The 15,218-nt window shown below is 39.1% G+C and overlaps 1 protein-coding gene across 9 annotated transcripts in view; it reads right to left on the bottom strand.

Annotated features, from left to right (window-relative positions):
• MIA2 (MIA SH3 domain ER export factor 2) overlaps positions 1-12,451 on the bottom strand; it is a 67,753-nt gene extending 55,302 nt beyond the window's left edge. For 3 of the 9 annotated variants that reach the window (XR_006291894.1, XR_006291895.1, XM_043549931.1), the window contains exon 1: positions 1,514-5,942. Coding sequence is in view for 7 of the 9 variants with exons in the window: in XM_043549931.1 (XP_043405866.1) it covers positions 1,514-5,525 (4,012 nt within the window). In the remaining 2 variants the exon portion in view is untranslated. The other 6 variants (XM_043549933.1, XM_043549934.1, XM_043549932.1 and 3 more) reach the window with 5 other exon arrangements.
• Between the last annotated feature and the right edge of the window lie 2,767 nt (positions 12,452-15,218).

The following is a 15,218-nucleotide window of genomic DNA, read 5'->3' as shown; positions in this document are numbered from 1 at the left end:
GAGTAATGAATGGCAGCACACAGCAGCTGCACATATAGAAGAGTATCAAGAGCTCATACAATTAACAAAAAATGCTACTACTATATGAGATTAACTCAATTTTGTGGAAAATTTCATAATCTAGTTCAGCAACTGTGAAAGTATTGTATGTCACCACTCTGCATATATATATAGATATATGATGACAGAGCAAAAACGACTGGAGTTATCTGTACCATCCTAAATTTTGATTTCTTTAATTAGCTCAGTGATTTAGATTAAACAAGCAGAAGGCTTCAGAAAGCAAAATCTTTCCAGCCACAAAAAGGAAATAAGCATTAATTAATTTTTCATGGCAGTTCTGGAAGTACAGCTACTATATAAAGATACAATACAGTCACAATTAGTTACATTTAGTGAGCTAAGAAGAATTAGCAATTTGTTAGAGAAAAAGGGTTACCATTAATTAAAATTAAGTCTGTTCATGCAAAAATTTTATTTATTAGAAAATACCCTAACTGGGTCATATTTTCAAAGCCTCAGTTTGGCTACTGAAACTGCACATGCCTACTTCCATGTTATGCCTAGATTTTTATGCAACCCAAAACTTTAGATTTGTATGTATGTATGTAGTTATATATCTAACTATGCAGTTTGTATGCACTGTTGACTGAGAAATATTGAAGGTGTTAAACTGTGGGCATAATTTTAGAGGATTTAGAATATTTGATCCTTTGGGCCAAATTGATTTCTGATATAACTTCACTGGCTTCAGTGGATTTATACCAGGGATAAAATTTTCCAATTAGAAAAACCACATTTACCAACTACATTCCTACTTTACTTACACTGTGAGAATGATAATTTAAATGATGGTGGCACTAGTCACACAAATATGATACAGTTTGGTACTTTATGATGCCATCAATGAATACTGGAACCAAAATATGCAATGGCATCAAGAGTTTGATTACAATGGGGTTGATTATAAAAAAGAATCATGGTAAAGTAGTCTTAAGTCTGACTTTTGAAATCAATGGACTTACTCACCAGAGTAAAATAACAGGCTATGGTGTGAAGTATAACAACAGATAGCCTGGTCTAATGTGCACTGAGGTAAATGGAAAGACTCTCATTAACTTCAATGACCTTTGGATCAGGCCAGAGAACCTAAGGAAGAGGAACTATCTCTGGAATAACTGTGAACTCTTTATCTCTTAACAATTTTAGGTGGTTTTCTACTGGCGTTACCACTGATTTTTACAAGTACTTTACCAATGTCCATACATTTTATATTACATAACGGTGTCCATAACCTATAATTAGTGTGGCATAAGGGAGTTATATATTCCTCAAAGAAAGTGTTAAATAGCTACACTCTAATCACCTATTAACAGCTAGTAGCTAAATTCACTAGTGTTGATTTTAAACCACTAAAAGTGAACAGTGTCACACCTGTCTTACATTTTTCTCACACAAAGCAAGTATTGTTCTTGTTTTATCACCTTTAATTAGTAAAGCAGTAGTCCAGTACCTGATTCTGCATTTTGGGCTTCACACTTCGTTCTGATGGCTGACAGAAGATCTTGTACTTCTGGAAGAAAATTCATTTTCTCCTTTATACATTTCTCATAGTCAATGTCCAGATTATGTTCCTCTTCCACAGAAGCAGTCACTTGTTTCTTCTGCATGAAACCGTCTTCACATGTAAAAGTAGTGATATCATGCTGAACTTTTTTAAACTGTTGCTCTAGCACCAAGAGTTTGTTTTTTTCACATAGACTCTTTAAAGGTTGCTTCACTTCCTGAGACAATTTTGAATAAAGCTGTTGGTACGCAATGAATGGGTTGGATATATCTGTGTCCCCTTCAATTAATCTTTGGCCTTCTTTCCTGGTTTTCCGGGACATAGACCCTGTCTCCCAGATTATGGTTTTATCAGTTTCCTTGTTGTTTGTTCCTGTTTCTGATGTAATATTTTTTTCCTGAATGCCAAGTTGTCCTTCCTCAGATCTATCTTTTAGCATTTTAAAATTATCTATGTTTAAATTATTTGTAGCTTCTGCCGTCTGAATTGTGTCTTTCTCTTGTTCAGATTCGTTTTCCTTTAACTCAGCCTCTCTCCTTTGCACGTTATTAAATTCTACCTTTATCTGGTTTATCCTAATATCTTCCCTGTTTTCATTTGGGTCTAGGACAGGACTTTTGTGTTCAGAATTTATTCTAAAGTCTCCATTATTATTTTTACTAAACAAACTTCCAAGAAAATGTGAAGTTTTTGTAAAAATACTAACCACTCCCCCCGCTGTCATGACACCATTTTTATAATTTATATTTTGGGAGTCTGTTTTTTTCTGATCATCAGTATCTTTTTTGCTTTTGTCCTTACTATCTTTTGCTTTTTCAGAAGTAGTTAATTTTTTTATATGATTTATGTTTTCAGTTGGAAGAGCATCTTCCCTGTCAATGTGTCTTTTACCATTCAGATCTCTATGTTTCACAGCATTTAAATGGAGTGTTTCCAAGCCCTGCTCACTTTGCGAAGGTACATGTTCTATGTTGTTGTGTGCAGAATCATGATAATGGGGAATATGTAACAAAGGCTTGTTAGGATTAGAGCCACCATGATTTTTAAGAGGTGCCTGGGTTTGCAATTCAGTAGACTCAAAAGATTCTAAATGTAATGCTAGGGGTTTTTTTTCAGAGTTTTCAACTACACTAGATTGTTCTTGGAATAAATGTTCGTGTTCATTAAGTAGGATAGGACTGGATTCTGCAGTTGTTTTTGTTGTAACTAAACTTTCTTCAGACATTTTCTGTGATTCTGCTACATCCTGTAACTTTGGTGTTACATTGTCATTTGAATGAGGATATGATGATATTTTCTGGTATTCAGATTCATTTTCTGTATTTATGCTTTCCATATCTTCATGATGACTTGAACTGCTGGGCTCAGGTACTTCTAAATCTGATGATATGGAAGATTCTTTTCTTTTATTATGTAGCATCTGAGTTTTATATTTCTTTCCAGGATCTGAATTACTATTATCCCCAGTCCCACATTCTGATATCAGAGGCTCATGTTGGGAAGATGAATCATCCAGTTCTATATCTAGTGGCTCTTTCTTATGGTGTGGTATATTCATGGAAATTTGTTGAGATTGAAGCTCCTCTTCAGAAAAAGTATCAGCACTAGCTTCAGGTGCTATAATTTGTTCTTGTAGGACTTGTTCACCAAGAACATTTACTGTTAATGAATCATCACTAATTCTAATATTATCAGAATGCTGTTCAGACGGATTTGAAATATGTTCTCTTTTATTGTATTCGTCATCTATTTGCTCCTGTGGAAATGGTATAGAAGACTGTGGAACTTCATTGCCTTTGTTTTGCAAACCATACAGTAAATAATTTAATGTGTGACTGTCTTGCTCAAGAATTATACTCTCACTTTGTATTATTTCCTCAGATGTAGCTACTGAAGATGTTTCTTGGTTAGCCAAAATATTTGCTCTCTTTTCATTTTGGGGTTTATTTTGCTCATAATTTTTTATCATTTGCTCACTGTGTTCTAGGTTATTTTCACCACACTCTGAAACATGTTGTGAAAAATTCTCTGGCTGTTTTATTCTGTCTTGGGAAAAATGACTCATGTCTTTGCTATTCACTACAATTTTGTCTAACACAACATCATCAACATTTGAGCTGGAAAAATGATCTTTTATGGAATCTTGTGAGACATCACGCAAACCTTTGTCTGAAGAATTTTCAGTATATTCCCCATCAGAGAGTTCTCTTTCTTCTTCAGAATCCAAAGTAATATGTTGTGCCTGTACTTCATTATTTACATGGTGTTTTGATACTGATTCATCAAAATCCAGAGAAGATAACTGGTCTGAAACTTGAATTTTCTTTGTGTCAGCAATGTGATCAATGCCAAGTTCATGACCATTATCCTCTGAAAAATTTTCAGCTAAGTAACCCTGCCTTACTCCCTTTTTAATAATATTTTGTTGACTAGAATAAGAATCTTCACAGAAGTATCCATGTTGTTCTGGTAAATCTCTTATATTTATTTTTGTTTCTAAAGATACCTGCTGCTCATCTTCTAAAATAGAAATTTCACTTTTCTCTTTTATATTAGAAAATTCCTCTCTTTCATTTCTTTTAGAATTGTGTTCCTTGCATTTTGGATATGTAAATAAAGGGTCTATTCTGTGTTCTAACTGGGATTCTGTAAATGAAAGATGTGAGCTATCTTTTACTAATTTAGTATCTTTCACTGTGTTTTCACTATCTTGTTCAATATTTTGCACTGTCAACGGAGAAAATAGAACACTTTCTTTGAAAATGTCTACATCACTCTTCTCTAGTACTTGTTCATTAATCTTCTGATTTGTTTGGCCTTTCAGTTCAATTTCTTTGCCATTTGTAGTCTGGCCATTTTCATCATTGAAGCTCAGAGTCTCTCGTAGCCTTTGCAGAGAATGCTCATCTTTGGTTGCAAAACATTGGAAGCTCAGTATGTTTTTATAATGACTAAAAGAAAAGACAGACTGTGGTTCTTCAAACTGATTTTGCTTGTCTTTCTCTGAATTATCAGCTGTGTCTAAGTCCTCAGATAAACTGGAAGAAGATAAAAGCTGGGCTACAACTGATTCCCGTGTGTCTTGAGAAACTACAGATTCCTGCTCCTTTTGATCATCTGATATGTCCATATTAAAATCTATGTTGCCAGAGATATTTTCATACCAACCTGCCTGGTCATTTTTGCTCTCTGATTCCTCTGTTATCTCTTTTACTTCAGTGTTTTCTATTACTTGACTTTCTGCTGCTGAATTTTGTTCTGTACTGTAAAGCTCAGTTAGTTTGGTTTTGTCTGATATTCCTTGAGTAAAAGGTGACTCAGCTTCATTTAGGATTTTCTTGAAGTTCAGAAGACTATCTAAATTTGCTGGCAACTCCCCAGAACTTGGTGTGTCAAATTCTGAATCTACTGATTCTTGTTTATGCGTTTTCAGATTATTTTGTCCTTCATCTTGCATCATTTCAGCTATTTCTCTTTGTGATTTCCTCTCTATGTAAGTTTCAGTTTCCTGTAGGTTTAAAGTATGCATTTCTTCATTCTTATCTGTTCTGTCCTCTTTATGTTCAATTGGTTCCTCTTTTGATAACACACGCTGTTCACTAGAATAAAAATCTTCACTTATATATTCATGTTGTACTGGTGAATCTATTGTATTTTCTAACTTTAAATCTGAAGATGCATGCTGCTGGTCTTTGGAGATAGGGACATCACTGTTATCTTTTATATTAGAAAATTCCTGTCTTTCACTACCCTCAGAAACGGGTTCCTCAGGGTTTGAATATCTAGATATTTGTGAATGTTGACCTTGGGAGATTTTAGATTCTAATTGGGATTCTACAGATAAAAGGGGTGAAGTATTGTTATATATTACTAATCTGGCATCTTGTATAGTTTTTTCACTACTTTGTTCATTACCTTGCACTGCTAATGGAGACAACAGAACACTTTCTTGGGACATTGCCACATCTCCCTTCTCTCGCACAGTCTCACTAACCCTCTGATTTGCTTGTAATTTCACTACAGTTTCTTTACTTCCTTGTAATATTTCATCATTATTTTCAGATTGGGTGAGTTCTCCACTAAAGTTCAAATCTTCCTGTGCATTTTGCACAAATTCCTTTACTTTGGTTGTTAAACTGTGAAAGCTCAGTATGTTTGTAAAATGACTAAATGAGAGGAAAGATTGAGATTCTTCAAACCTGTCATGCTTTTCTTCTTCTGAATTTTTAGCAATAGTGGAGTCTAAGCTTTGAGGTGAGCTAGGAAAAGAGTGAAGCTGGGATGTAACTGATTCCTGTATGCCATGAGCAACCACAGATTCCTGCCCCTGTTCATTATCTGACGTGTCCCTATTAAATGTAATGAAGTTACTATATATTTTTTCATACCAACCTGACTGGCCATTTATGCTTTCTGACTCCTGCGTTATCTCTTTAACTTCAGTGTTTTCCATAACTGGAGTTTCTGATACTGGGTTTTGTTCTGAACTGTAAGGTTCAATTAGTTTGTCTTTGTCAGCAACATCTGTAGTAAAAGATGACTCTTCTGCATTTTTGGTGCTCTTTAAATTGAGAGGATTATCTTCATTTACTGGCAGCTCCTCAGAAGTTGGTGTTTTATTGTCTGAATCTAATATTTCATGTACATTATTTTTCTTGTTATTTTGTTCTTCACTTATCATTACTTTGGCTGTTTCCTTTTTCAGTTCTCTGTCCATCTGAGATTCAGTTTCTTGTGGGGTCGAAGTCTGAATTTCTTCATTCTTATCTGTTGCAACCTTCATTTCTCTGCTTTGCTCCTCTTTTGTTATAGGGTTCTCTTTCTTAGCATGCCCAAATGTTAAAACATCACTTAAACCCAAATTAAACCAGCTTGATTTGGATACCTCATTGTGACTTTTTTGCTTTTCTTCTGTTGATTTTTCTGCAGCTGCATTTCTTTGTTCAAACTCAGAATGCTCGGCATTATTAAAACTATCATGGATTTGTGGATTATTTTCTTTGGACAGCAAACCAAGGACTGAATTCTCTCTACCAAAATTTAGTAAATCTGTCAATCTACTCTGAAACCAGCCAGAAGGCTCTGGTTTATCCTCATCAGTTAGTTCTTTCATGTCACTTTCATCAGTTATTGCTATTTTTCTGCTTCTGAATGTATTTTCTTCTAGAGATTTGGTCACTGTTTCAAAAGCTTCCTCATCTTGTTTACTTCCTAGGCCAAGCCATCCTACAACACCAGAAACAGTCCATGTAGATTGTAAAGGAGCTGGTTTCAGTGGGTGACTGCTTTCAGCTTCTTGCAGGACAGCATCATCTTTTCCATTCTTGTTCTTTCTGAACAATTTATTGCTCTCAGTCTCCTTTTGAGTGTGAAGGTCTTTGAACTTTCTGTCTAATTCATCACTTTCAGGAACTGACTCAATTCCATGTTCCCGCTGGAAGGAAATAGTTGTCTGTTTTTGGAGCTCACCTTCGGACATCTTTGATTCTGGCTCTTTGTAAGGCAATGGATATTCACTTTCTTCATTATGATCGTGCAATACACTATCTTTATTTTCCAAAAGGTATTCACCTCCATCAAGACAAAGGAAATCAGTTTCCTAAAAGAATAATAGTCACCTTTTTATTATGTGTATGGATGTTTTAAAGTATTCTGTAATAAAATAATACACCCATTTTATCTACTTTTTTGCTTCTGTACATTAGTATGTGTGTATAGCCTTCTATGAGGAAATGTAGGTAATCTGGATATTCCTCATGGCTCTATTTGGCTTACTTGGTATAATGTGTGGATCTAAACTTCTTAATAGAGATCTGTGTCTAAACAATATACACAGACAAATGGTAGAATAACAAGAAAAACACATACTGAACGACCCCAAAGAAGACTTGCAATTACACCTGAGTTTCTACCCATGTATCAGCTGGAGAACAAAATTTCAGCTGTTCATCAGTATACAGGGAAAACTGGTGATATTAGTTTACCTTAGTTGGCACTTCTACTTCTTGTATAATAAAAACGTCTTCAGTTTGAACTGCATTCTTTGGGAAATATCCAAAATCCTTCCCTTTCTATAAAAATAAAAATGGAAGGAGAGTATTTAGCATTTTGTTATATATACAGATGATGTGTGTATCTTTGCACGTTAAGAACTTATGATCAAACAAATACTTAGATTAGAAGAGCCCTCTAAAGTTGATATTCATACCCATTTTGGTCAATGGAACCCCTTCCCCTTCACAAATAAATGTTTTCTCCATCACTTCTTGAAGCATATGACACTATATATCCCATGCTGTGTTTTACAATTTACACAATGCACATTACTATTGTGAACAAATATTGGTTCAGTATCAAAACAGTAGTCTGGACACAGCTTCAATTCATATGCTATTATATGCACTAATGATTTGATCCCACGCCCACTGATATCAGTGGCAAAGCTCCCAGTGGCTTAAGCCAGACCAAATTCATTCCCTCATAGCAAATGAGAACCATACTCCTCCATGTATTTTATGTTCACAAATGTAATGTATATATTGGATATCTACAACCAGCCCTAAATTATTTCTCTGTGTAGGATGTGCTAGGGAACTAGATGAGAAATTGTTATGATCCATGTCAACAGGACGTACAGGGTTACCGAGTAATCTGAGCTACCAACCTCCTAACTGAAGGAAAAGCATTACATTTTTATATTATCAAAGACAACAGGCAATGATCACCTGTGCTGCTTTTGAAATTATTCTGCTCAACTAGGTAAATATATATTTTATGACGTACAAATTTTCAAAATGCATAAAGTTTCACTTATAGACTGCGTTGGTTAACTTTATTTTTGGTAGAGCTATCAGGTTCTTCTATTGTAACCATCACCTGGTATTTGAGCACCTACAACAGGGATGGGCAAACTATGGCCTGGGGGCCACTTCCAGCCCATCAGACATTTTAATCCAGCCCTCGAGCTCCTGCTGGGGAGCGGGGTCCAGGGCTTGCTCCGCTCCAGCTGGGGCCTTTCCCCGCTCCACATGTGCTGTGGCTCCACATGGCTCCCGGAAGTAGCGGCATGTACCCCCTCTGGCTCCTATGGGTAGGGGCAGCCAGGGGGCTCCGCATGCTGCCCCCACCCCAAGCGCAGCTCCCGCATCTCCCTTTGGCTGGGAACCATGGCCAATGGGAGCTGCAGGGGTGGTGCCTGAGGACAGGGCAGCATGCGGAGCCACCTGGCTGCACTTCCGCGTAGGAGCCGGAGGGGGGATATATTGCTGCTTCCAGGAGCTGCTTGAGGTAAGCGCTGCCTGAAGCCTGTGCCCCTGACACCCTCCCACACCCCAACCCCCTGCCCAGCCATGATCCCTCTCCCACCCTCCAAAACCCTTGGTCCCAGCCTGGAGCACCCTCCTGCACCCCCAACCCCTCATCCCCTGCACCACCCCAGAGCCTGTACCCCCAGCTGGAGCCCTCACCCCCACCCCGCACCCCAGCCCCAGCCTGAAGCCCCCTCCCACACCCTGAACTCCTTGTTTCTGGCCCCACCCCAGAGCCCGCACCCCCAGCTGGAGCCCTCACCCCCTCCCTCACCCCAATCCCAAATTTTGTGAGCATTCATGGCCCGCCATATAATTTCCATACCCAGATGTGGCCCTCGGGACAAAAAGTTTGCCCACCCCGACCTACAAGGTTTGAACCCATGCAAACACATGTCCACTGTATCTTAAGTCCACCACTGTCTTAACCATTTGACCATTCTATTGAAGGTGCTCAAGAAAAATTCCCAATTACTTCTTTGGGAGTTTTGTTTTAACAAAGATTGCAGGATCAGACACCAAAATTGGATTTTTGATTAGATAGTTTTAACAACTCCTTACCTACATTCTAATTAGTCTGTGGATGCTTGACCCAATAGACCTGAACTGTTCTAAGTAAGCCATGTAGTTAAAAGACGGATAATATGGTAATAACTATAGCATAATTACTGTGAGACTGAAGACCAGGATTGCAGTCTCAGCTCTATCACTCCCAAACCCCAGTTTGCCCACTCACCTTGGGCAAATCTGGGGTTACCTTTCCCTCTCTGGGGAAAATGGAAATCATAACTACTTACCATGCAAAGATGCTATGAGCCTTAATTGGCTAATGTTCATCAAGTGTTGTAAGATCCTTAGATGACAGGTATTATAGATGTGCAAATGCATTATTACAGGGGTGGCCAATCTGTGGCTTGTGAGCCGCTTGTGCCTCTTTCACAGTTAATATGCGGCTCACAAAGTCCCCTATGCCCCCATTTTCTGCCTACCAGACTGGTGGGGGAGAGGGAGTTCAGGGTGGGGTGGTGGGGCTAGAGGCTTCTGCCAAAGACGACTGGTGCCTGTTGAGAGTGGGGAGTTCAGTTTAAGGGTTCGGCCCCCCAACAGCTTGAGTCATGCCCCTCCCCCAGGCATGCCCCCTCTGTTACTCTCACCGGCCCCTCCCTGAAGCTCCCATGTGTTAGCTTTGAGTGGGAGAGGCAGCAGCAAAAGCAGCGGCTCTCCCTGCAGCTCCCAGCTGTTTGAAGCTGCCTCTCCCCACAGCTGCAGCTCCCAACTTGCTGGCTTCAGCAGCTGCCATGCAGGGAGGGGGCCCAGTGACACCATGTGACCAAGCAGGACCAGCAAACCCTGGCAAAAAGCTTTGGGGGGCACATGACACCGCGTGCCCCCCCATGCGCCGTCTCTGGTTTCTGTCCAGCAGGGAGGAGAGTCTCGGAGCTTCAGACTTCCGAGGCATACCTGCCCGGGCGTTGCTCTCCAAATTTCTGAAGATTGTTGTATGTGGCTCGGAGGGTCAGTAAGTTTGACCACCTCTGTATTATTGTTTTATTTAGCTTGCTCATAGTGAAATTATTGCAGACTGAAATACTTACACTTCCTGCCCACAAATCTTCCCTTTTTCTTGAAAGTTTGGAGTATACGATTATCTCTTCCCCCATTTTGAATTTCAGATATCGGCAGTCAGGCCCTACGAAGTCTTTAGTGCCTTGGACTCTGCTCATTGCGGCTGAATATATGTAAAAAGGGAGCAAAAAGCAACTAGAATAACTACTTTTCTTAAATCATTCATCACTCTGAAAAAGTAGATGTGATGTATATAAAGAAACACTAAACATTGTTTATATATGAATAAAATATGTTTTATGATAATATCACTGCTTAAATTCTAAAGTAGAAAGCTACTCAAAAACTAGAATATACATTGGAGGCCCTATCATGCTCTCATTAAAGTCAGTGGCAAAAATCCTATTGACATCTGTGAGAACAGAACCCAGTCCTAGATGTTCAGACCATCTTTCAGTATTGGCACGCACAAAACTTCCAGTGCCTTCAATAGGAGTTATACATGTGGAGCAGCTGCAGGGTAAGGTGTTCCACACGTCCATAAAAATCTGGAAGATCCAAAGACAACATTTTCCAAGTATTTTGATTGTTTGACTTTTAAATATTGCACATTTTCATTGGCTTATTTTTCAGCTATTTTAGTCATATCTTTTGAACATAATATTAAAGACAAAAAAGCTAAGTTTAAACAACATAAGCATGAAGAAATATACGTGTTGCCAAAAGCAGGAAATTTAAAGTCTAGGTGTCTGGCTTTCATTTCAATTTCCTTTTCAAAAACTTGTTAAATACTATACTCAGTTTGAGTCCCAATCCCTCCCATAAGCTGCTCCACAGAAGCAGACACCTGAGCCTGCCTGGAGCAGCCTGAAGTCAATGGGGCTCCACCTGTGTGCAAGGATCCAGCTGCATAGAGCAATTTGCAGGATTGGGAACTCTGTGTGCAAATGTCAGCTTGCAAGGTGGATAGGCCCTCAGTTTTGAAAGTGCAAACATTTGTAAGTGCAAAACCAAAGGAGGCAGCTGAACAACTGGCTCCAAGTATATGTGACAAAAACACGTTTCATAGTGGTAATCAGAGAGGTGGCTTTTCTACAAAGTATCCATTTCGTATCACTGCCATTTCTGATTCTGCAGCAAGCCTGGACAGCTATTTATGCAGATGATTCTCCCAAAATTATATAGGGCCTTTCTATCATATTCCTTAACTAATTTCTGCCCTTAATTCACACCATAGCAGGAAAAATAAATAAAGGACAAATGAGCAGTATCGTTAACAAGAAGAACTTATAATGGGGGGAAAAAAAGAACATTTTGCGAAACCAGAATATGTGTTTCTGTAAACATTTTTATATTCATTTTACATTTACAGATATATCAGTTTAGAATTTTTTTTAAGTATTTCAGTATACAGAGAAGAATAATTAAAAATAAATAAATTAGATGTTTCTTAACATAGACTATTTTCAGGAAACTCATGGAAAACTATAAGATATTAGCTCCAAGTTTCTAATGTACTGGTAACAAGAAGTATTTCTACTGAACTTTGCCCTTTTGCATATTTCCACAACATAATCCCACAGGAGGGTTTTCCAGGAATATTCTTCCTTTATGGAAAATATATAGGGGTATCCTTCATAAGCCTAATACTTTGACAACAGTATATTAAAGCATTTACACTTCCCAAATTTTCTTTCACATTTTTATTGTGGGCTTCTACATTGTGATTTGAAATGACTACATATGGATTTACCAGACTCATTAAAAATAAAAACCTTTTAACTTACTTTCACATTCCTGATCTCCACACTTTTTCCACTCTGACAGTAGCTTTGTGCTCTGCAGACTTGTTAAAAATGAAATTACTATCAGCAAAATTCTGTGATCCAAAAACTTCTCCATACTAGAAAAGCAAAACGTAAATCTAGAATTTGGCAAAACTACGCAAGTAGGATTGGTATTCAGTCAGCAGAAATATCCAATATTATTGTACTTAACCTAACCAAATGTTGAAAATAAGATCCCATTTTCCTTCTGGCTGCAGAATCTGCTTAAACAGAAGAGCATTAGATTTCCACAGTTTGCAGAGTCAGTTATCCTGATTAAACACATAGGCTTAATAATTAACTAAGTTTTGATAGCTGGACTAGTTTTTTGAATAACAAGTAATGAACTCTATTCAGACTGAAGATTTTAGACCTCCTAGAAGCTAATAAGCAAGTGGGTTATACTGTACTATATGTGGCTTATGGGAAATTGTGGGGCAAAAATTCAACATTTGTTGAAAGTTTTAGTGAAATTATGTTTTATTTTCCTGATTGTTGAAGGAATATTTTTAAAATACACCTCGTCAACACATTGTGAGCTCAGTCTCTCATGTATTGGCTCAATTTCCTGTGTAAACTGATTTGCACAATTGCCTTTATACCTGCCAATAATTTTTTTTTTTTTTTTTCAGAAAAAATTCCTCAAATAAACCATAGGTTGAGAGGTTTTTTGTCCCCAGCCACCAGAATGTTCTGTGTGTTCTGGTAATTTAGGTTATTTTTACATTAATACATTGATTATCAGGGCCTCAAAGCTAATGCATTTTTTTCAGTGCTTTTGCAATGCTTTTCTCAAGTGCCTGGTCCTGTGAGGTGCTGAGTGCCTCCTAAGAGAGGCTAGGCCTCTCAGCTCCCATTGACTTTAATGGGAGTCGAGGTGCTCAACACCTCACAGGATCAAGCCCTTGAGGATATGTTTACACTGCTGTCACGGATCCACAGGATCGGTGCTATGCCTCCAGCTTTGGAAAAGTCTCTAGGAGGAACCCTTTCAGAGAGCCTGACCCCCTAGGGATCTCACTCTGCCTCCAGGGCAAGCCATGTGGCTTCACCGCCTCCTTAGACCGGACCTCTGGGCCTTTAGCACTCTTCCTTCACATCTCAGCTGAGTCCAACTGAGATAAGCTTTTGGTAGAGACCTGTACACTCTTCAGGGATTAATGCGCCTCAGCAAGCATTTGCAGTGACACTCAAACTGCATTGTCAAAACAGCAGGGTTTATTAGTTAACTGGAACACAATTTAGGAAGTCCTTAGGATAGCAGAGAAAACTGAAGGTTAAAGCATAGACCATTCTGATAAGCCCAGAGCCCAGACAAGCTGTAGTGAACCCCATTGTTCAAGCTCTGTCTCTCAGTGTGACCTCCAGTCCTTGGTCAGACTCCAGGTGAAAGCCTGGACTCCTTTCCCCAGCCAACTCTTCTCCCACACCTCACACCAGTCCAGTTCTTTGTTATCAGGCTGGGGATTGTTGCTTCGCTTCCCGGGACCTTGAGGCGAAACAGGGAAATCCATATCCTTCTGGGTCGTTGGTTGCTAGGTGTCAATGTCTTGGTGATTGTATTTGCCATTGTCTTCTCAGCTACTCCATTGATATGTGAAACTAAGGCTGATGTCTACACTACGAAATTAGGTCGAATTTATAGGTCAGTTTTTTATAAATTGTTTTTATATAGTTGATTGTGTGTGTCCCCACACAAAATGCTCTAAGTGCATTAAGTGCATTAACTCAGCGAAATGCTTCCACAGTACCGAGGCGAGCGTCGACTCCTAGTGTAGACCAGGGCTGAGACAGCTAGGTGACATCCACGCCTACTCTGAGAGCAAACTGTCCTGCTCTGAGAGCAGACTGTCCTTTTCCCCCACTAGGTAACAATGCAGCATGTAGGGGAAACTGAGGCACACATAGACTTCATACAAATATTACAGAAAATTCCCACATTGTCACAAATGCACACTAAGCCAAGGCTCTGACTCAGATCTGAGCCCAAGCCTGCCCTCCATCCACACACAAATCAGTCTGACTCAGGTCAGCAAACACTCAGGACCCAGGTCCTAACCTGAGTCCCACTGAGACTCAGGTCCAAGCCCTGTCATTTTGCAATGTGGCTGCAGCTCAAGACACAGACCCGAGGCAGAAGATCTGCGTTATGCAGTGTAGAAGTTTAGCACGGCTGCAAGACCCAGGTCCAGTGCTTGTAAGCCCAGGTTTACAATGCAATTTGGATGTTCAAATGCAGTCTTAGAAACACTAATTCCAAATGTCTAAGTCCCACAGAGCTGGGTTTACAATATAGTGTCGACGTATCCTGAGAGGGTAAAATATAAACCCGGAAGGCTAAAAACCTACATTCTCTGGCTCACATGTTACATACTGATATATAGTATTAAAGTGACCTCCTGTCCTGTGTTTTAAGGGAGATCCCTTGTATGGTGCCTAACAACCCAAATCCAGCAAGCCAGAGGATGCTTTCAAGCAATAATCGTACAAAGGCTCACACCCTGTGTTACAAATGTATGATTTTGTACCATCAATACCTCATGAGTACCTTCCCCATAGTGGTTCCCATGAAAAATAAACTGTCTCGCATTTTTATATAGCTCTCCTGTATTTCCTTAGCCATTAGTGCATATTCCATCACAATGACACCACATGGCAAGAGTATCTAAGAGACTGCAAACCACAATCATCAACACTGGAAAAACAGACATAAAAACAGTGACAGGAAAACCCCAAGGATTCAGGATTTAGGAGTGGTTCTGATAAGCCTTCTGTGGATGTCATTCAGCAACTACTGAGGCCCCCAACAGGTTTCAGACCCTCCTTCATGCCTCTCCTAAACAAATCCTATTTCCCCACAACCTGTTTGTTATCTTCTTAGGATGCTGCTATCCCAATGTGTTGTGTCTGGGAGCCAGGGCAGTTAGCAGGTGTGCTTCCCCTCTACTGTGT

Source organism: Chelonia mydas, chromosome 6, assembly GCF_015237465.2.
Source record: "Chelonia mydas isolate rCheMyd1 chromosome 6, rCheMyd1.pri.v2, whole genome shotgun sequence".
In the NCBI taxonomy this organism is placed as follows: Eukaryota; Metazoa; Chordata; order Testudines; family Cheloniidae; genus Chelonia; species Chelonia mydas.
The sequence above is the reverse complement of the archived record's forward strand: the minus strand, read 5'-3'. Positions and strand labels throughout refer to the sequence as shown.